At 39.1% G+C, this 22,918-nt stretch overlaps 1 protein-coding gene across 1 annotated transcript; it reads right to left on the minus strand.

Annotated features, from left to right (window-relative positions):
* Positions 1-631: 631 nt before the first annotated feature.
* On the minus strand, positions 632-22,625 carry plcb2 (phospholipase C, beta 2). Its single transcript, XM_072365416.1, has 32 exons — positions 22,402-22,625; positions 22,053-22,130; positions 21,019-21,087; positions 20,011-20,151; positions 19,530-19,609; positions 19,331-19,384; positions 19,175-19,250; positions 18,818-18,918; positions 18,376-18,536; positions 18,123-18,269; positions 17,774-17,931; positions 16,981-17,063; positions 16,731-16,815; positions 15,511-15,724; positions 15,316-15,401; positions 15,141-15,237; positions 14,936-15,020; positions 14,659-14,783; positions 14,287-14,438; positions 13,742-13,906; positions 13,543-13,642; positions 13,257-13,361; positions 13,021-13,085; positions 12,799-12,889; positions 12,211-12,690; positions 11,842-12,025; positions 11,236-11,377; positions 9,023-9,087; positions 8,483-8,539; positions 8,245-8,302; positions 4,039-4,122; positions 632-2,136 (listed from the first exon to the last, which is right to left on the minus strand). The coding sequence occupies exons 1-32, from the start codon at positions 22,483-22,485 to the stop codon at positions 1,966-1,968; spliced, it is 3,843 nt and encodes a 1,280-aa protein (XP_072221517.1). The 5' UTR covers positions 22,486-22,625; the 3' UTR covers positions 632-1,965.
* Between the last annotated feature and the right edge of the window lie 293 nt (positions 22,626-22,918).

Here is a 22,918-nt window from a genome sequence, read left to right on the forward strand (position 1 = left end):
ATGGGTTGACCCAAAAAATTTTTTTTTGATGAAGTGATGAAGGTGATAAACTTGGAAACCAGATGTCTCTGACAGCTCATCTTCCATTTGCTCTGGCAAAATGTGTCTGCTCCTCCTCTTGTGCAAAGAGATTTGAATGACTATGTTAATCTAATATGAAGCAAGTATGATACACCAAGTCTGCAAGTAGCAGCAGGCTGTACAACACATGTTGCTGTAACAATTTATTTATACATGTTCATAAGTGTGTTATATTCTGTGGGAGAGGAGAGTTCAGGGTGCTCATTCCCCTTTACTCCTTTCAGGTAGGCGCCCTGTAAGTTGCCTATCTTGTTTTCTGGCCCCAGCTGGTATTAGGACTCCAGTTGTTCTTGTTTTGCTTATGAACTGTCGAAAACAATTGTAACCACGACATGAACTCAAACAATATAAGTAATTTCATGTATTACAACAATTTTCATTTGTGCATCTGTCTGACAACGCATTGCTACTTTTGCTGTTCTCCTTGGAAACAATTGAGAAGTTTATGCAAACCTCATACAAACCGACTCCTTCTCATTTGCAAGTAAATTTGCTGTAAATGTTTTCAGCGCAACTTCCTTGTGAAAATAAAATTTTTTAAAAAACACACACGATGTATATGTCACTTTATTAATTGGAAAGTCACACAGGAAAAAGTAACAGTTGCGATTGCTAAGAAACCAGCCCCAGTGCATGGTAAATCATGAAATAGCCATAAAACAAAAGTTTCCAAACAGAAATAAATTGTACAAACATTCCTTTCAAAGTAAGGTATTTCAGCTGGATGTTTCACACTTGTGTCATTTGCAGATGTGCCAGGACTTTTCTCTGGCAAGCTCTTTCAAGGAGATTTTTAACACGCTGTGGACATTGTGAGAGGGTCTATGTTAAGGCAATCAATGATGCTTTCTTAACCCCTACTAAATAGTTTATGTCGACACCTACTCAAGTTGGTTAGGTAACTAATTCTCGAAACAGCGAGGGAAAGTGACAGTAATCAGTCAAGTCATGTAAAACAAGGAGCCGAAGTCTGGTCTGACAGCTCTGCGTTGGTCATCTGCCACCTCTTCATTCTTCCTCAGCTGGGCTTTTTTTTTGCCTTGCATGTAAATGCTTGCATCCATTAAAGTTTTGCATCCATTTACATAACAATAAAATAAAATAAAAAATCTAATTAAATCATGTTTGTGAAACTGTCATGAATTAAATTAATATAAGAAAAATATTGTGGCTCCAAAAATAATCTAAGCCAATAATAAACCTGGGTTTTCAAACCAAATGGCATCCAGCCAACATGTTATTCATGTATTGGTCCTGCATCGTCATGGCTTTATAGGCTTTTTATGCTTGTCAAAGAGTAAAATCACCTTTCATTCTGCAAAATTGTCTGCATGGTTACATCAGAGTCAGAGTGAATGCTTCACTTTGGCCTCAGAGAGAATCACAGATGCAAAATAAAGCTGTGCTGAAGTGTGACAAATGGAGTGATTGTCTCTCTCAGCCTGCAGGTGGTGATAACCCATTTATACCACTACATTATTCTTGCAACATTTATTCCCAGTTTCAAACTTGGTAAGAGAGCAGGAGGAAGACTAAGGAAAAGCTTTTAGTGAAAAGTCTCCATCTGGAAGATATTTGTCAACATGTAGCCTAATTTAGGGTGTTTTTTCACTCATGAGAAAATAAATAGGAACAGAAAATATTTCAAAACCATCTATTTCTGGACTACAAAACCTTCAAGTACGCATCATTATTAGCTTAACTGTCACTGTGAATAGCACATCTACACTAATCTTCACTCTGAGCTTTGTAAACTGAATAGTCTTCTACTACTTCATAGTCAAACTCGGACTTAATGCTTCATTACAGATTGAAAGAAATATTGTGTCCAGGAAAAAAGATGAAGGCTGGGTTACACAGGAAATCGGTGAGTCTAAGATACAACTAACCCAAGAAGACATCTCCATAAAAGCCCACTCCTGCAGCCTTCTTGTCTCCAGTCTCATCAACCAGTTCAGGGAAGTGTGCCCCCACACAGACATTAACAGCCTCCCTTACTTCAGCTGGCAGAGACCTCCCTTTCTGTGCATGCTCACTCAGGGCGTCTTGGTTGAGCTGCCAACACAGGGACCAAAGAACAGTTAGAAGATTATCGAAATAAGTTGTTGACACCTTTATTGCTTCTTTTACAACCCCGTTTCCAAAGATTTTGGGAGGCAGGATAACATGTAAATGAAAACAAAATGCACCAATTTTCAAATCTCATGTCCAAATGTCCAATACTCACAACAACAAAAAAAACACACTACTTCTCGAAAAAAGTTGGGGTGGGGCAACAAAAGGCTGGAAAAGTAAGTGGTACTTTAAAAGAGACATAAAAGACATTAAAAGAGCATCTTGGAGAGGCAGAGTCTCTCAGAAATAAAGATGGGCAGAGGTTCAACAATCTGAAAAAAAACTGCATCTACAAATTATGGAGTGACTTTGGAATAATGTTTCTCAATATAAAAATATGGAAAATAAATATTGGACAGCAGGTGCTGGACTGACCAGCCTGTAGTTCAAACTTTTCCCAAATTAAGAATATTTGGTGCATCATACAACATTAAATACGACAAATTTGATGTGTTTATGTTGGGCCTGTATTTTCAGCTGGTGCTTATAATATTTATGAGTTTTTGTTTTGGCACAACTTAGAATAAAGATCAATTTTAACCATAAGTTAGGAAGATGACTTAAATCCAGTGACATAGATTGATCTCTGATAATTTTTTTTTAGCTCTGTACTGTCAAGATTCGGGGAAGAGGAGGACCCAATTGCAGACAACAGGCAGGACAAATTCAAAAGACTGGTGAAAATGTGAATCCAAATACCTGATAACAAGAACAAACCAGCAGGGAGTGACTGGAACAAAAACAACACACAATGATCTGGCAAAGGAGAAAATTAAAACCAGGAGGATATATCCACAGGGAGTGAAATAATTAACAAGGACGAGATGTGGCAACCTGAATATTAAGACCTGGTGTGAAACAAGAGCGGAAGAAACAGATTACACGGGGGGAAATATCTACAAAATAAAACAGGAAGCAAGGAAACATGACAGAAACTAAGAAACCAAAAGAGGGACCATGACAAATGCAATGAAAATGTCTTAATAGACAATCAACAATGTTAAATATAGCTGCATATATTGGCTCACATTAAATTATCCTCATTCATCCTTTTGTTTTTTAAGCCTCATTTGAATTTCTACCCATTGCCTCTCACAATAACAAAAAATGTATTTGTAAGCTAATACTATTGGTTAGACATAAGAACCTCATCATCCATCTGGCATCCCCACGTCAATGTCTAAACTATTTCACACCTCTTCTCTCAATATTAACTGCCAAGATTTCTCCAGTTCAGAAGAAAGCATTGTCGTTAAGAGGACTCTGACGTCCTTTACAGCTGTAGGAGCTTGGTCTGCTGTTTCTAAATCCCTTATAATTGATGTGTCACGCTGCATCATCACACGGACGCACTAAATGAGCAGATGGCCACAGTGTGTTTAAAAATGATGGATTCCTTGTGGGCATAATTCTGATATTAGATCCCTGTAGGGGCATGTATGTAGTAACGTATATCAAACGTGTTTGGAAAGGAAAGACAAAAGTCTTTTCACAAAATGGCAAGGGATTTCGGATGTGAGCTCCTCTAAAGGTTATGACTGAGGCAAAATGCTCATCACTGCAAGCTAAAGCATTACATTTTGGGAATAAGTCTTTCTTTTTAATTAAGTTTAGCTTAAGGGCAAGCCTTCAGTGAATTCATGTAATAGTGGCCTGAGGGGAATAAAAATGAGGGACAGGAATTGAGCATGAGGCTTTGTGGATAGTACTTTTGTATTACGTGCAAAAAGAACTTCCCTCCTTCCTTCCCTCATTTTGCTCCACTGTTTCTGTTCAAAGAAAAGTCTGTGAAACATCCTCCTAAGAGGCAAAGCAAGTGTCTCCTGATATCAGTGTGTGTACCTGATTAGTCAGAGCCTTGATTTCTTCCAGTGTAGCAGCTTGTTTCTTCATCAGAGCTTCTTGCTGTGGACTGTACTCTGAAGACTGTAACAACACAATAAAGCACAAAACATGTTACTACTGAAAAACACTATCGATTTGTGGTTTGGAGTCTGTGCGAGCTTGTTTGTGTGTGTTTGTGCTTTTAGTGTGAGAGATACAGACTGTTAGTGTGTCTGTAAGTGGTTCATCTACTCATGTTCCTCCCTGTGAGCGTATGTATATGCACCCGTGGGATGCAACCTGAGAGAGAGGATCAATACAGTTAAATCGCAGGTTGGACTTGTCTAGTTAAATAACACAGCCCTTGCTGAACTCAAGAATTCAATACTGGGGCATTGCTGATTAAACAAGAGATTGTGTTATAACTAGTTGTGGTAATTAATGGATAAATACTGATTAAGATGATCAGCATGAACTGCAATGCGACCCAAATGTGTGGAGGGATGGGGGAGGTTCTGCTACCCATATCTAGTCGATGATGGAGGAGCGAAGTGAAATGGTTGGGTCATTAACCCAGATACATCAGCTCTGAACCTTGATGAGCTGACAGAAGAACAAGAGCAGAGCTCAGTGAGTCATCGACCACACATGGATTAATCCGATCATGGTAAACAGACTTTGAATAATGGGCAAGCCTGGCCTATAGTCAGAGCCTGCTGAACTTTATTCATTGGGTGAAAAAGTGTGTTGGTTCGTTAGTGACTGGGGGCCCATGGTGGGTGAATAAGCATGTGTGTTCTAGTGTATGTGGGTGTACTTACAGTTCAACAATGTTTGAGTGTGTGTGTCTGTTTCTGTAATGTAGGCGTATATTATGTGAACATGTGCACTGTAACATGCCTAAGGTAATATTCATTTTCTGTTTTATTCAAATCTTTAGACACTTCGTAACCATGGTTACACTGTTCAATATAACAATTTGTTGAGTGCACCACGGCAATCTGATACTGGTGGTGTTTTAGACACACATGGACATGTTGAGTGTAGCGTGCACATAGCTTCAGATCTGCATGCAAATTGTGCTATTTGTTAACCCTCAAAGACCTATGCTGCCGCCCACAGATAAAATAATTACTGTTCTTGAATTGCTCTAGGTGTTTAAGGGTTAAAGTAAACGGAGAGTTCAGCCTTTTGGGAAACACACTTGCTCTCTTGCTTTTGCTTGTTTCTCCCATCATCTCAAGACAGAGTTGCTAGTCGACAAACAAATCAGTACTATATAATGTGATAAAAATTCTAGTTTTGCATCTACAAATCCAATTGCTTTCAGCTCTTTTAGTTAGAATCCTTTTTTTTTTTTCAATAAAATTGAAGTTATATTCGTTTGACATTTGTGGCTGACAGTGTTAACTGATGAGGTTACTCATATGAAACATTACCACTGATTCTTTCCACGATTACAGTGCCAGAGCATTCCTAACTCAGATCTTTACCAACACTTCAAGATTCTTCCTGCTTTGTGCCCTTTTAATGGCCTTTTTTAAGCTTAATTGCACTCCCTATTCTATAGAAATTGTTTGACATTTTACTGTTGCCATCCAGGTTTTTGCAGTCAGAAATGACATTGTAATACTTATTATATGACATACATTTGGAGCTCTAACACTGAAAAAAAATGTGGGGATGTATTGTGCAACTACAATATTTTAAGCACAATTATCATTTTGCAGACAAATATAGACATATGGCCCAGAGCTGAAGAAAATCTAAGTTTGATTAATGGTCATGAAAACACTAAGTGGGAACACTTCAAAGCCGTCATTTGTGAGACTTCTGGATATGTCCCTTTCTCCAATTGAATATCTGGGTGGCTTGATATTATGAAGCAGTCAGCGAGGGAGTTGGTGAGTGAGGAGCTACAGCCAGTGAGAGAGCGAGAGATGGGGTCGTAGGATACGAGAGGGGGGAACCTTAAGAAGAAAAATAACATACAATAGACATGGTGGAGAGCAAGATGGATAAAGTACAGTCTGCTCAGGAAACTGAGTAGAATTTGGTTAGATGCTGACGAAAACACCCATGCCTCTTTCATTTTTCCAATGTGCAATATCGATGACAGACTTGGGAGAGAGCAGCCGTTGTGAGAAAAACTGCAAGTTATCTGCATCAACCAAGTGAGCAAAACACACTGAATCACCAGGAGACTTTTGTATTGTGAATAGTGTAAAATCAAATAACAAGAGAGACTTCTCTGCATGACAACTGGAACTGCTCAAGACACATCACTCAGACAAGTCCGGACAAATTCTTGCAGAAAATCTTGTTCTGTGACAAAAGACCTCTTGTTCTGGAGGTCATTTGTGTAGTGTGAAGCTAGTAGGACTTCAAAACTTCTCACAAGCTTCTCACAAGAGAAGCACACTACATACAATGAACAGCACAACGATCTGACTGACTAAAAAAATATTGTACTGTGAACTTGGCTTAAGTATCTTTTTATTACCATTTAGATCAAATTTGTCTTCTGCAAGAGAGACATTGCAATTATTCCCATGCTAATGTCCACTCGAGTGAGTATCTAATTCATAGGGCCACCAGCTTAGAGAGGCTATTTGTTAGCCCCTCCACGCTAATACACAGACAAGTCAATAGATGATCCAGTGAGTAGCTGCATTAGATGCATGAGATACCGCCCAGATAAAATATAAACTTGCCCTCTAATTTTCTTAGACTGACTACTATTGTTGGCTAGTCATTATTACAATCAGATACTGGCTTTGGCCAGGATTCAGTCTCCAGTATTTAGCCTCTGCTGTGTACTTAGTAGCCTTAATTTTGGCCCTTTTACTTTAGTATAAATACCACCTCTATGCAGGACACTGATACAAAATAAAAGTGCAACAGTCCCACCCAAAAACAGGCAGTGTAAAAAGGGTCTGTGTGCCCTAATACTAAACATTAATGCTAAATTGCACACTAAAATTCTTTAAAAAGTGCATTAAAATTGAAAAGCATTTGGAAACAGCAAAACTGAGAGTGGAATATGTGTTACTTACTCCCTCAGAAGAATATGAAAGAACTCTCTGGCTTACTTTTACCCAAACAGCTTGTTAATCACTCCCACAGACTCACTCCCAGGCATGCCAAGCCAGTCCCAAATACACTTCCAAAATACAGTAACATCGACTCAATTATGGAGTTATGTTCAGAAGGACCACCAGTAATCTGATCGAAAGGAGTGAAACTAGGTAAGGACATCGTAATGACTTATAGACAAATTACATTAATCTAGTTTTTCTTGAGAACATTAATTGAAATGGAGTCTGATAAAGTCAGAGGGGATTCCAAGCTTCTATTAGCCATCTTTGTTACTACACTTTAAGATACTTCCGCATAAGATTTAAAGTAAGTCCCAGTTTTGACATTCATCTCTTGTATAATCTGTTGTTACCATCCATGTTTAAAAGTGAACAGGGTATACAATAGTTGTCATTCTTGAATGGATTGTACCAAATCTCCAGCTGTTGTCAGCCAGGAGTGTGTCAAGTACATAAAAAGCTACAGTGGCACAGGAACTTCCTGCTTGTGTTTGAAAAGCAGGAAACCCCAACCAAGATTAAACATAGTCCTTTTCAGAAGTACATTGTGTGACTGGCTATAGGTAGATAAAAGATTATAGAATGTCAAACTTTTAAGCTGCTGTTAGTGAAGACATCCCCTGATGAACCATATGAGCCCAACACATTTCCAGGCTTAAAGTAACAGTTTGACAAAAGAGGCTCGCCGATGAGCAAGAGGAGGGTTTGGGGTTTATTCAGAGATTATGTTCAGAATGTTGAGAAGTTTAAGAGGGTTAGTCCAGCCTTGATGCCAGGACCTCAATACAACTTACACATAAAATGTACAACAAGGCAGCTTAGTTTAACATAGATACTAGAAACTGGAGGAAACAGTCTGCTATGAGTCATTTTAGAAGTAATTTATCATTGATTGATTTACTGTTGAATACATTAAAAACAGTTTACAGATATGTGCTCATCTTTGGAGGCTCAAAGATCAGGCTAGTTGTTTCTGTGTGTAGCTGTATGTTTGTTCAATAAAATGGCATAAACGTAGAAATATGGCACTCAGTAAGAGCTCTTTGAGATTATCAAACTATTCCTTTAATTTTACATACATGTTTAAAAGACATTGTAGCTGTAAAGAGAGTAGTTTTACACTTACTGCACTGTCAGACTGACTTGTCTCATCCAGAAGCTCAGTACTCATCGCCCTTTTCAGCCTAAATGAAGATCGTTTCAATTAGACCACATATACATAACTTTGAAGATTCACCACATCATTCAAACCAGCTCAACATGAACAAGCTGAGCTGTTTCTTATTAGATGTTTATTTTTCACTCTGGACACAATGTTGTTTCTTGGTAAGAATAGGTTGTGAACTTTAAGGCTGTGAACTCACTTTGACTTCTCTGTGGATGAACATTTTGAGAGCGATTTCTTCTTTTCTTTAGCTTCACTGCAATAAAAGAAAAAAAAACAGCAAGTGAAGATGTAAAGTCTTTAAATGAAAACTGACCTCTAAAAAAAAACTTTTCCCTTTCATTAAGAGTTGCAGGGCTGACTGTGACTGATGTGACTTTATATGCACAGTGAAAAGAAGACAACTAGATGATCAGAGCTGAATTTGCTTTCCTACTGCTGTTTAAACACCTGTTGGACAATGGCTGTCCTAAGATAACCATCTGCTTGCTGGGGACTTTGGACAACGCACACACACACAAACCTAACACCATAAGCCAGCCAAGGACATTGGAAGACCCGCCTGCTGAGGTGATTCATTCATTATTCGAGGTATTCTCTTTGCTAAATGTCAACTTTATCACCTCAGATGACACACAGACAGTGTCACACTAAAGCCTCAAGGCACAGATTGGACAGACTCAGCAAAGCCTTCTGATGTGTGCATCGTGTCCTAAATGTGTTGCATGCATGCTCACACCTCTCCAAGGTCTTCAGTTCAATGGTGTGTCTCTCCATGGCCATCTCCAACAGTTTGGCAAGTCTCTGTCACAACAGGATAAGGAAATGGCACATTTTCAGTCAAGGCAAAGCTCTAAATGAGACTTGAATTGCTCTACATAACACTAATCAAAAGTGCAATCTTTCTGTTGTTAATTAGCAACTTTAAGTTTGGCCAAGGACCTTTATACGTAACATTAACTTTCATTTATTTGCACTCTGTCAACTGAGGGCACAACTATCAAAAAAATGACCCGACTGACCTCCTTTAAATGCTACACAGATCCTGAACTTTTTCTGAGAGCATTTCAGTCTGATGCAGAATCAAAAGAGGCTCTTAAGCATTGGTTGCTGGCTTCTCATGATCCCAGAAACACAATAAAGTAAGGTAAAATTAGATGCTGCAGGAGAAAGGTGAATGCATCCTGAGTCATAGAAACTAATTCTATGAGGAGAGTGTTTGCTTGAGAGCAACTCATAAGAACTGTCACAAAGAGCAGATTTTGTCTTTCAATTTTAAGAATCACCACATATGGCTAGAATATCAAGTCCAAATGGTAATCTAATTGAACAAACCCAACCCAGTTATGATCAGGTTAGCTAATTAACTACTGAATGGACTACCAATTACTTTTAGCAATAATAAAAGGAGCACAAAATAATAATAGCAGTTATGAAGAAGATCATAATCAGGGCAACATACTTAATTTATTGTTAGTTCTTTTGGAAGCAAATTTAATCTCCTTGGTCTTTTACTGTAATCAACAGCCCTGTTTACACAAAAATTTGGATGCTGTGTAAAATGGGAATGATTTGTGAGTCATTTAGGCTCTGTATTCAATTGAAAATAGCCCAAGCTAACAATATGTTTAATATATATTAAATAGACTACAGTTACATGATTCTGCTTTTATTTATATCTTACACAGCCTCCCAAAATGTATCTATTCATTGTGTAAATCTTCATTTGTAAGCAAATCAGCCGAATACATAAACTGAATTACAGTTTAAAATGCATGTGAAAGAAGGGCAATATTCTGCAGTAAAATGTAATGAACTGTAAGTACTGTTAAAGCAGGAGTAAAGCGATACTAAAATGGGAGCATGCATCGATATTGTGTATTCAAACCTAATCCAGTTTGGGTTTTTAGCCAGTCTGGGGCAAACACATTCACAAAGAAAATACTGACCATCGGCTTCATAAAGATCGACAAGCCAAAGTTTGAAAATTCTATAAAAATGTCTTGATAACCAAAGGTGAGTGGACTGCAGTTTGGGTCATGAACAAACAAGCAATGGGCCAAACTAAAAACTAAAAGTAAACCTCAAAAAATCTTTTCCCAAAGATAATTCCTTTAATTTTTAGTAGCTCTTATTCCTCCGATGTATGTTCAAGTGTTTATTTCTCCATTAACTTGGGTTTAAATGAGTTTGTTGATCTTATAAAAAGGGGTTTGATTGTCAGTTGCATGGAGCAATGACTCCAGCCCTTATAGCTGAGTTAGAATGTGAAGGGGAGGTGATTTATACAGTGTTTGATAATGACACATCATCTTATAAGGTCACTGTTGTACTAAACTGTATTGACATAAGCTGTAGATAAAACAGGATGATTAAGATGGAGTTGTGTTGCTTTCCATTTGGTGAATTTTTCTATTGACTCTGTATTCTTATTTATGTATCTTACTTTGTTTGTGTGCTGTTTTTGTTGGGAAGGTTTGTGTCTTCTTGTTCTGGTAACTTTTTTTTTACCAGAAAAGCTTTTTCCACCCTGCAGATTTTTGTAGGTATATCTGGTTTTGGAGTTGAATTCTACTTGAAATCTACAATGATCAGCTGGCAAGGTGTTTATTGATCTATTGTTTGTTGTTTTTCTGTACACCTCTTTTATCACTTCGTTTATGTTGTAAAGTGCCCTGAAAACAGGAAGAATCTTAATAAAATCAAAATGACTAGATTTCATTGTGTTCCTGGTACATAACAAACAGTGAGTGTGTGGGTCAGATAACCAAAATACAGAGCTGAAAAGATGCAAATTTTATTCTACAGAGCTGGTAGGAGAAGCAGAATTGTGTGACAATGCTTATTAGAGTAAAAAGAAAATATATCGACTTTCCTCTCACTACTGAGGTCTTTTCCCCTAACTTTTAACTGAACTAAGGAGCTTCAAACTAAAAGATGTATTTCACTAACCTCTGTAGCACACTGCTCTTTTTTCTTCTTCATCTGATCACACTGCTCCGTCCACAGAGCCTGTAGCTCAACCTGCATTTTCTCCTTCTGCTCCTGCACCCGCTCTGTCTTCACACTGCTGTCAGAGGTGCTGCACCCTCCCCTGGAGGACACATAGCACAACAAAACAAAGCTTAACGTTTGCAAAGGAGTTCATACACTAACAGCCGCTGTGCTCTCTTTAAGCAGATGGCTTGCCCTCACAGCATAATGTGGAGGATGGTGCACAAAAAGCACTGCACCCCAAACTCATTCAGTTTTTTTTTTCCATTCTCTAAAACTCAGTTAGGAAAACACATTAGCTGCAGAATATTCTTCATGCATTTGAATATCATCTCGTTGATAAACCTGACCAAAACAACAACAGCTTCATTAGTGAGTCAGTATTAATATGCTGTAAAATTCGGTGCTACTCTGCAGGAAGCAGAACTATCTTTGGTGAATGATTAGACTATAAACAAGTGGATAGATGGGTATCTGAACACCCATCTTCCACCAACATTATCAAACCCTCTTTTATCAAACTGCTTATTGTATTCCAGCAAGAAAAAGACAAAAAATCCTCACTCTTTTTTCTTCAACGAAACCTTCTTCTTGATTGTCTTGAAGGAGTCAGAGTATCTCTGAATCATATCTTCTGCTTTTTTCTGATACTTCTTTTCAGCTTCTTTCATCTCTTTCTCTTGACGCTTGATGACCTTCAGATAGTTCTTGTGCTGGGTCAGTTGCTCAGTAGTCACTGTTGAAGGCTCTGCAGCATAAACACAAAGGACCGTGTTGTGAGGATTTTCTTATGTGAGTCCTGGATAAAATCTAATCAACAGAAAATGCTTCTAAATTGCTCTTTATTTTTCTTTTCCAGCATCCTTTTACCGAAACTGGATTGACAGAAGAGAAATTGTGATGAGTGCAGCATGTGAAGCACTATATTGTTACCTTCACTGCATGTTGGCGACTGAGATGAGTCACCTTCTGCAGACTCGGCTGATGCATTAGCTGGACAGGGCAAAGCCACAGGAGCAGGCACAGGAGCCTCTTCAGCAGCAGGCTCCTCAGCAGCAGGCTCTTCAACAGTGCTGGCTGCTTCTGATGCCTCCTTATTATCTGGATCAGCATCTGGGTTTTTTCCAGGGTCAGTGCCTGGTTCTTCCTTGGCTTCAGGAACTGGTTCTGGGGCTGATTCGCTCTCAGTAGTAGCCTCCTCAGGGGAAGGAGAGGCTTCAGGGGGGATTTCAGATGTGGGGCTTATTGTATCTGGCCCTGCATCTTCAGCCGCAGCCGTGTCTTGAGTTTGAGAAGGCTCAGTTTGTGGAGTATCCGCCTCTTCTTTAGCTTCCCCTGCACTACTGTCAGGGGGAGACTGGGATGACTGGTCAGTGGCATCAGTAGGTTGTGTGGGTTCAGAGGTAGTCTTTTCTAGAAAGGGCAGAACGTTGATGAAATAAAAACAAGCAGTTAGACCTGATACAGGAGTCATATTAAATATCAGAATCACCAGAAAATAAACCTGGAATTGTTTATTACCTTCAGCAGGGGCTTCATTCTCTTTGGCTTTGTCGGTGGGGGGTTGGACCACAAGAGGCAACTCGTAGGGAGAAATGTAGTCAGAAGATGACTGCAGGGGTTTGAAAACAGGACATGAGCAATCTAGCAAAGCTGGTCATCTTCCAGGAACCTAATCAGTGCTGATAAGGGTTTATAGGAAATCTAGGTACATAACATATCAGTTGTAGTGGATGATTTTACCTCTTTGGGGGTCTTTGTGGTCTTCTCCGAGCCCTTTGTTGGATTAAATAAGGCATCTGTGAAATCTGAGGAAGAGTCAAACCCATCAGTGTACAAGCCAACAGCAATTCATACATTTAAATAATCAAAAAAAATAATTAAATACTAGTGAGCTCCACACATCCAGTTTATGTCCCTGACTGTCACTCTGGCAACATTAATAGCAGGTGGTTTCTTTTAAGTAAAAAATTTAGCACCTGCGAAGGCAGCAGGGATGTAGTCCTTGACCTCGATGTACACAAAGAGAGCAGGTAGAGTAAGAGGCATGTTGCTCTCACTGCGCAGGCAGATGTGATGGAAGCCTGCAGGGCATAAATAAAAATTGTGGTGATTTAAACAGGGCAGCAGCACCTCTAATGAAACAGAAGCTGGCTAAAACTTAGGCACAAACATTCTGAGACTGTGACTGACTCATTGCTTTTAAAATATGTAGATTAGATGAGGTGGTTTGTTTTTTTCTTTTTTTTTTCCAGCTTTACAGACCTGACTGAATGGCATCAATAGGGATGATTCTATGTCCCAAAAATTTCCCATTTTCTTCATGGACTACAATTCTTAGAGAGGCCATTTCTGGGAGCAAGATCTGAAAAAAAAACACATATCAAGTCATCAGGATATACACAAACACATTCACCCTTATATGCACTGCGGTTATTAGAATATTTAGTGCTTTAACACTCACCTTCTCAAAAACAAAAGGCTCCTCATTCCACACTGGGTTAATAGCGTTAGGTGTGGTGGACCACTTGGTGCGATACTTCTTCTTGGGGTCTCCTGGCAGTCCGATCACCTCCACCTCAACACCTGTTTTCACATTCTTCTCAGACAGAAACTGTCCTGAATAGATCTAGTGAGACAAGTGCATAAGATTTGATGACACACATGTATGAACTCGTTAGTAGTATTGATGAGTTCTGCAGTGTCTATGCAAGCTGATGAAACAGTGGATATAAATAGATCTTGGGTTTTCACTTATGCAGAGTCCACTAAAATACCAGGAACCTGTTTCAGTCGCAGCAGGGCGCTCTTATTATTATGAACTCTGCATCCAAACAGCATATACAGACTTTCCACAGCCTTGAGACTAGCTTATTCCTCAGTTTTAGCAAGCAAAAACAGCTGTCAGCCAAACACATATTGCACTGATTGTTTACCTCTGTACTTGCCAGATAGTAACATAAATAATGCAGCCTTAACGTCTTTGAGAGTGAGAGGCCGTGAACCTACCTTTATGGTCAATGTGCTTGCCACAACTGTGTCAATCCTGTCACAGAAAGGGTCAAACTTCTTATCTCCACGACGCATAACATCATGTTTGAGAAGGTAGCCTGTTCTGCCATTGAATTCAAACAGGGCCATGTTCAGCTGCATGGGAAAGTCTGAAAATACACACAAAAACAGTCCGTCAATGCCATCTCCCTTCAGCTTCAGGAGCAGCAGTGACCATTTGGGTATCTGAGCACAGCAAAGGCCTGTGCAGCTCTAAGAGGTGCAACACTGACCTGTTGTGGCAAAAAATGGAAGCTCACTTTAAAGTATAAAAAGAATATAAGCGTGTCTGAATTTAAGGGATTTTTAGTGTTGAATCTTAGTTTATACCCATCGTCTGGTAGTTGAGCGCCACCATCTGACAGCCAACATTCCAAAAAGGTTGAGGACTGTAGTTGGATGAGTCCATTCTTGTTCCTTTGGGGTAAATCCTGCTCATCTGCCTCTTATTGTATCTGAGAAAATGATTAAGGAAGCTTGAAATATATTTCTTTATATTGGCAATTGTCCCTTTATTCTCCACTGACTGCATCAAACAACTTCTTTTCAACACAATTCATGTGATTTTAAACTGAGGGTCTCCATCTACAGCACTATTTAAGGATACTCGACAAATTCAACAGCAGTCTTGGCAATCATTGCCTCCCCTTTGGTCTCCACAAAAGATGAGATGACATAACTCTTGTTTTTCTCTGTGAAAGAAGAAGAATATGGGGTGGGGAGCTACATAAGTCACATTGATTTTGATGTGTTTACCAAAGCCTTGTTGCACATTGCATTTTGCAAGTTGAGGCTGTGGTGCACAGGCATACTTCTGGCGTTGTCAAAAGAGATGAACTTGTTGGGCTGGATGTAGTTGACGATGGATGACATGGCCTCGTATGCTGTTACTTCTTGTCCAGCTGTGCCCTGTGGGGGATTGACAGGAAGTTAAGTGACATTTGGGCTCTTGTTGACGGAAATAGATAAAAACTTTATATGATTTACTTCATCTGATGTCTTCATTTTCTCCTCATCCTGTTCTTCAGTATCTTCTTGCTCCTCGGTATCCTCCACAGCTGCCTCCCCCTCAGCTTAATTATATAAACATATTGCCAGTGAAAACTAAAAATAACAAAATGTGCCTGTATTTTATTATTTTTTTTACATAACCTGATTCGCTTTGAGATTTGTTGTGTGCACCTTGGTTCTCCTGGGTGCTGACTGCTGGATTAGGCGTATCCAGAGCTTGGGTGTTTGGGTCCTGGGGAGCTGCAGCTGCAGTTGTCATCTGATCAGTGGCTGCCTGGGTGCTCTTCTTTGTCTGGGCTGGCTTATCGTGGCTGCCCTTCTTGTTCTTGATGAGAATTTTGCCCATGAGCTCAGAGGGACTGGGAATTTGCTGGCCTGGTTTCAGCTGGATGTAAGAGACAAGACAAGAAGAGATATCAAAGTCTATTTTCAAAGATTAATCAACAATAGTAGGGCAGTATAGTCACATTCTTGGTTTTTATATAATTACACAGTGTCAGTGAGCATTATCTTAGCCTATACAGCTATGAACGCAAAACATTGCTTATAAGCTTCCATCACAGATGTGGAGGTATGTTTGCAGTACCTACCAAGGTGAATTTCATTAAACTTGGAAGAAATGTGGTTGATGGATTGGAGATAAGCAAAAGAGGAACCAGTAAAATATTGTTGTAGATCCTTTCTTAAAGATTGCAAGTTAGATAACTGGCCTTGCTGAAATTTATGCTCACTTTCCTTCTTGTTACTTTTTGAAAGAGGACTTTTAAAAAAAAAAAAGAAAAAAGCAGCAAGCAAAGCAAATTTTGACCTCATGGTACAGGATTCAAGTCGGAGCACCACAAGTTCTTTGACTTCAACCTCTAAGGCCCAGGAAAATCTGATTTAAAATCCAAAGGAATACATCCACTAGTGTCGATTATATTTGTGTAGGAAGCAAAAAACATCACTGAGTCCTTAAATTTGTCCGGAACAAAAATGGCTAAATATAAAAGATCTGGGTAAAAATTCATGACCTAATCAATTCAGAAATTCTGGCCATGTCTCTCATGTCTTCTGGTCACAGATATACAAATATGTGAATATCTCCCCCACACACACACAAAGAGTGGAAAAGAGGTCAACAGAAATTGGCTGCTCATGAAAATCAGCATGGGAGTATGTCAGGGTCTTGTCTGGCAGAGATGTGAGTAAACAGACATGAAACTTGAACTTGTGCCATTTATTTTGTTCATGACTTTGACAAGATTACAAACTCAGCTGAGTCACACAGAGTAAAATGGCAGTCTTGCATCAATCGGATACTCTTTTGTTCAGCAAGCCCTCCATGTATAACCCTAAATTCAATCTAATTATTATTTTGACAGAATTCTGTGTTGCAGCAGTGGACTTACAGGGTATTTATCCAGAGGCTCTGTTAGCAAGGCATCACCAAATATGGTTTTGCAGTAGTTGGCCATCTTCTCTTGCTGTTTCACCCTGAAACAAATCAAAGTAATGCCTGTCACAGCATCCTACCTCTGTATTTTCAACAGATTCAGCTGCATTTGATATACTCTGTCAAGATTTATTTAAAAAATAACTACGTCATGAAATGATCATTTCGAGTTGTGGTATGAGTTTATGTTAAAGCTCATTTCTTACGAGTCAACGTGGTTCTCAAATGAGAGGATGATGGGGTATTTTGAGGTCTTGAAGGCACTCTCCGCAATGGCTTCTATCACATCCTGTCACATATCACAAAAAGACAAGCATTTATGGATTTTTAAATGTTTCAGATAATAGTTGTTTGATTTAGTTTAAATGAGGAGCAATAGGACATCAAAATAAACCAACAGGAGAGCAACAAACTGGAAAAACATGCATATAATCTCAATTAATTAATGAATCAATTTCACTCAAAAGCTCAACAAATTGGGCCAGTTCTGACAATTCTCTAAAAAAAATTAGTAGGGACATAATAACAAAGTGCTCTTGCCTCATAACCTCTTTACCAGCTGCCCTTAAATGGAAGAGTTGAGTGTGAGAGGATGACGCCTGCCTGCCTACTTCTCTATTTCTCGGAAGGCTTTTGCACGCTTGTTTGTCTTTGTTTCAAATGTCCATGTCAGTATAGCTAAATGGTAAGTTATTTCTTACTCATCAGGATAACTCTAATACATTATGACCCTAAAAAGTCAGCGTAAACAAATTCTGGATGTGTTTTTGAAAAGATGTTGTGAAACAAAGCAAACTGAGCTGACTGAGGTGATCATTTACCAGCAAAGAGGTGTGAAGCCACTGCAAAAGCCTGTTGTTCTGCATATCCAAATGACATATTTGTATCTGTTGTTTAATTGTGCTGGATTCACAGGGGTTTCAAGATTAAGCGATGTATGAAAATGAAATGATGATGTCTTTATCTTAAACATTTATCATTAATTAAATCTTAAGCTACCTTGAAGAGGATCTCAGTGGTCATGGTGAAGCCGTGGGTAATGATTGGCTCTTCATCTGGAGGTTTCCCCTTCCAGCAGTCCAGCTCCAGACACCGGCAGCCAGACAGAAGACACTGACGGTACATCTCTGGAGAGGACACTCCAGAGAACTGCCCAGCTATACAAGGAGATGGAAAAAATGAATATCTCCTAGGCTGCACATATAGTAAACAAGCCAATGACAAGGAAAAACCTTAATGCAATTACTCTCTGTAACTGCCACAAATTAATATAAAGTTGTTCTCTCTGATGACCTTTAGCCTATGATTTTTTTCCTTGCAATTTAAAAATCAAAGTGATGTAAGTGACCTGTTAGGTATGTGTTGTGGGAGGACTTGATAAAGTAGTGGGGTATAGGCTGGGTCATGTCCTGACACTTGGCCAGCTTGTCCTGCATGACAGCAGTTGTTTCTGGACCCATCAAGTAGAATATAAGGCCTTCAGGAGAAATCAGACCTGCACATGAATGAGAGAAAGATTGAAGCGTTCAAAGGAAAAGTACAAAAGCATAATCAAGGCTGTCAATCCTCTAAAGAGGAAGCCAATTCTCTATGAGCCTCACCTCTGTTGGCATTATTGGAGCATGGTTCATACTTGTCAATCAGGGCTTTGATCTGGTCTTGCCGCAGACGTGGAAACAACTCCTCATTAAGCCGGGAGTCCCTCTGTTTCTCGTTAAGGAACTTGGTGAAGTTCTCTTTCGTCATGGTGGGTTTGTTGGAGCTACATTTCATAAGGAGGCATGAGAGTCACATCAGACATTTGCCTAATGGTGCTCATGCCCGTCATGGCCCATCTGCCACCTGCCAGCCTGTACTGGAGTCAGATAAGGCTTAAGGCTGGCCAAGTGTTAGACCGGAATTAGAAGTAGAGATAGTCTCAAAAAGTCAAATTAGAATTCAGCTAAAACTAAAATAATAAGTATGATTTAAAGAGCAGCAAATAAAGGAGTAATATTGCAGTAATATGAGGAGATACGCAGTGCAGTACAGAAGTAAACTTACTAAGAAGTGAAGATTTCATAGATCTCAGGCCGAGGACAAAGATTTGTCAAGAAGGACTTGAAGGCAGACTCAGTGAACACATCAGGCTTCATGCTGTCATACTAAAACATAAAGATACGATTTTCATGTCAGACCTTGACTAGAAACACTTGACTATAAAATTTAAACCAGAACAGTTTGTTGTGCAACTTATTTATGCAAAGCATGTAAAAATATTTGCTGTAGAATTCTTGGAATTTTACTTAAAGACCACAATAAACACTTTAACACTTTAAACACACAATCATTGGGGAGCTGATAGGAATAAAGGCCAAATTAGAAATGAATTTTTGATAGACAGAAGGTTTCACTTCTGACCTTTCCTTTGGGGAGGTGGGCTGCTGCTAAGGCACTTTCAACCCTCTTTTTATCGGCAGGGAACATTTTGTAAATGCTGAAAAAACACAAGTGAAACACTGAGATGAAAATATAGAAACATACTCCACACACTGACTTGGTTGTACTGTAACCTACTTTTTCACTGGAATCTTGCCATCCTTGTTGGTGTGAAGAGAAATGCGGACGTATCTGAAATTAAAGTATCACAGAGTATTTTCATTCAAATTCAGAGTACTTATATGAAACAACTTTGTTGTGTGCGGTACATTATGTAACTAAAAGTGCTTTGCTCATCATCTACAAGCAGTTGTCAAATTGCACAACGTTCACTTACATTTTCTCCAGGAAGACTTGTCTGCATGAATTATTCCTTGCAGGATTGTAGGTAATAGCAAGAATGTCATTTGCCCAGTTCTGTTGTCCATTTAACAAGAACAATAATCAGGAATGTTGTTTCAAAGTCAATGTCACCATGAACTGTTGTAAAAGCTTTTCAAACTCTCCACCAGAGGGTGTAAGCTCAGTAGTGTCTCAGAAAAGGATAGCAGTGAATGTTGCATTTTAACAAGGAATAATAGTAATTTTATTACAGCTGATTAAATCCGGATGTTGGAGTCATACAGTCTAATAAAACTAAAAGGGAAGCAGAGGGTGCCTAATATGAGGGGAAGCAAATAGCTGTTGTGTAATGTCTGATGGCCTGTGGGTGCATTTGAGCTATCAGAGGGGATAAATGACAGAAAGACTGTAAACTGGTGAGGAAATACACAGTGCCAGTAGAACACAACTCAGTTTCATGTTGTCTGGTTTATTACCTGTGTCACTTTCTCCTTTGAAGCAAAGAAGTTATGATAAGTCAGATTCACTGTGTCTGGACCTGAGACGATGGTCAGGGTTTTGGCAAGATGGTTGCTGTCTGGGAAGTCCAGGTTGAACACATTGCGGACTTTTGGATGCTGTAAAAAGAAAATTAACACAAATATGCAATTTCTTTTCCAACTGATTGTTGTCCATTTTGTGTGTCTGTTGTTTGATTGATTTTTTTCCTCATTTGTTTAAAGGAAGCTTAATTTAAGTCGGCAGCACATACTGCTTGCACTGATTGGACATCCGGAGGCTTCACTTACTCAGGCAAATATGGTGATCAAGACATGCAAACATATGCACAAATACAAGGAGATTTGCACACACGAAAACACACACACACACACTAATTCCGGTACAACACAAACAAGACAAGACGCTGTAGGTACTGCCTTCCTGTGATTGCCTCCCCACAATAAATTGCTTCTTTTCTATTCTCTGTGATGCAGGGTGAACATCAGCGTTGGAGCAGCTTGTCCAAAAGCTCCTCAGAGATTAAAGAGGAAGATGTGCTTCTGTCTGCACCCAAACTACAATGATACGGCCCTCTCAGCTCTCCCTCAGGGGAACAGAGAAATGATGATGGCTGCATATGGCAGCTCTCTGTAGAGAATAGGACTGGAACTGAATTGAAACTACAACTGCCAACTTTAAGCTGAAAAGCAAAGGGAGCTTGCTCATGGAAGTCTCACGTCATGACTCAGTCTGGGGCATGGACGGTATTTATATTTGTTTATGTGCCAGTGCATCTGTGTGTTTCTGTGTTTGGGGAGTAGCCCTTGTACATTTGTCCATTGCCGTTTTTGCAATGCAAATATGCTTCTCAAATTAATGGGCAAATTAAAGGCTCGACACCATATTTGCATGGGTGCAGAGATTCTTTCACAAGGGGCACATCCATTGGACTGAATTGGATCAGAGTGCAGATTACTACATTAAATGATATTTCAAATACTCACTTTGGGAAGTTTAGCATATTTTCCTGTTCTGGTATCTCTGATGGTAGCGACATCCAGGAATGTTGTCTCCTAGAAACAAGAGGCAGAGAACGTCTCCAACACTAAAATCAACATGTAGGCGCTAAGCCAAATATGGATTTAGATACAAATCATCCTTTGGCAAAAAGCAAATACTATGAGATTTACTCTGTGTGAAGAACATCTCACTACATTGTCTTAAAACAACATGCAGAGAAGTGCTGTTCTTCTCTTTTCATTTCAAATCTTCATGCAAACTTTGTAATCCCCAACAGCATTTGAGTACAATAACGTTCAGACACATAGGGCACATATTAAATGTCAGTTTTCTGATTTGAGAAGTGGCATTTGAAGTTGCCTCAGCGAAGGGACAGAGCACTAAAAGACAGAGAGTCCTCTCCAATGAGTACATCACAGCGCAGCTGCACAGTGCGCCGAGATCCTGAACCTACATCAGCACCGATCAATAGCTACTGAGGCAGGAAGGTGGTTACAGAAGCTCTGAACTATCCCACAGCTTCAGGAGAGACTCATCACATATCCACACAGTGGCTGTGAATCTAGGACATGACTTCCACTGTTTGATATGCAGTCAGAATCCAACGCAGTCTTATATGACTGTTTTGCTATAAAGCATACTTAAAATAAGTCTTTTTATGATTCTTTGTGGACAGTGTCATGCAGCTGTAAACTGGCTGTATGATAGAGCAACATTTCTAATGTATCTAAAGGTTTACACTGAGGAACATCTTTTAGCATGTCGTCATCCAGTGCAGCAACTTTAAATAGACATTAATTAATGATATGCAATTGAACAAAAAAATAGATTAATTCTAAGAAAATCACCCAAAAATTAGAAGCTTTGTCTGGATAGAAGTTATGTAACGCCAATCCTATTGCAGTGGTGCTCTTTTTAAAGTGCCCTGTGTGCCCACGTTTAAACCTGACTAAATGGAAAGTAGTGCTGCTCCTCACCAGTGAATTCATTCCTTTTCCAAACTCTAAATATTGAATACCTTGCTTTGGTTCATCCAGTAGACATAAAAACCTTTTGGATCCATCTTCATTGTGACTGGAACAGTCTTTGTTGAGTCCTTGAAGGAGACACAGGAACCAGTACTCATATAATTAATTGTTTTTTTAATAATCTCCTTGATGCTGAACTGGTTCACATAAACTAGATGTGTATTGATGTTTAAGTTAGTTGAGTTAAAGTTCAGAAAAATAACCCAAAGAAAATGGTTTGGATTCAAAGAAAAATCTGTGCTGTTCACTAATGAGAGTTAACTATTTGATCTGCATATATTTTCCTTTTTCTGATACATAATTATCGCCTGCTTTCATTTTATTTCTATGTTCACTCACCTCCGACCATTTGGTGAATCTTTCTCCTTTGACCAGGTAGTCTTTGACCTCTGGATGCTCCAGAAAGTATCTTTTCTTATTCATTTTGTCCTTCTAGAGTGGCCTTTGCTCCAGTAGTACTATAAATGAAATATAGCTAAGAGCTGGATAGCCACCATGGTCATACTCAGTAACCAGCTTATCTCTCTTTCTGCACTGAAAAAATGTACTAAACTCGAGCTCAGTTGATCTGACTATTGTCAGGACGCACCCTAACTAATATGCATTGCAAATTAAGTAAGAGGAAAAAAAACATGTAACATGACTAAAGGTGAATGTGCTGGTGCCAAACTGTCTAAAGATTCAAAGCTCTGTTATCCAACAAACGAATATAAGTTGGTATTTCAGTTATATTGAACAGTAATTCACCCCCCCAAAAAAAGTGTTCTCCATTTTAATTCAGCTTCAGTTTAATTTTGAATATATACGTGATATTTCAGAAGCCACAACAAGTGGTTTTACAGAAAAAAATTGAATA

This window comes from Leuresthes tenuis, unplaced genomic scaffold (genome assembly GCF_036924035.1).
Source record: "Leuresthes tenuis unplaced genomic scaffold, fLeuTen1.0.hap1 SCAF_15, whole genome shotgun sequence".
Classification (NCBI taxonomy): Eukaryota; Metazoa; Chordata; class Actinopteri; order Atheriniformes; family Atherinopsidae; genus Leuresthes; species Leuresthes tenuis.

Excerpts from the sequence above, each read along its gene's own strand:
- plcb2 (XM_072365416.1), bottom strand. The coding sequence starts at position 22,485 with ATGAATAAGAAAAGATACTTTCTGGAGCATCCAGAGGTCAAAGACTAC. Across the intron at positions 17,932-18,122 it reads CCACAACACATACCTAACAG|CTGGGCAGTTCTCTGGAGTG; the intron begins GTCACTTACATC and ends CTCCTTGTATAG. Across the intron at positions 14,439-14,658 it reads GCTCAACTACCAGACGATGG|ACTTTCCCATGCAGCTGAAC; the intron begins GTATAAACTAAG and ends GTGTATTTTCAG.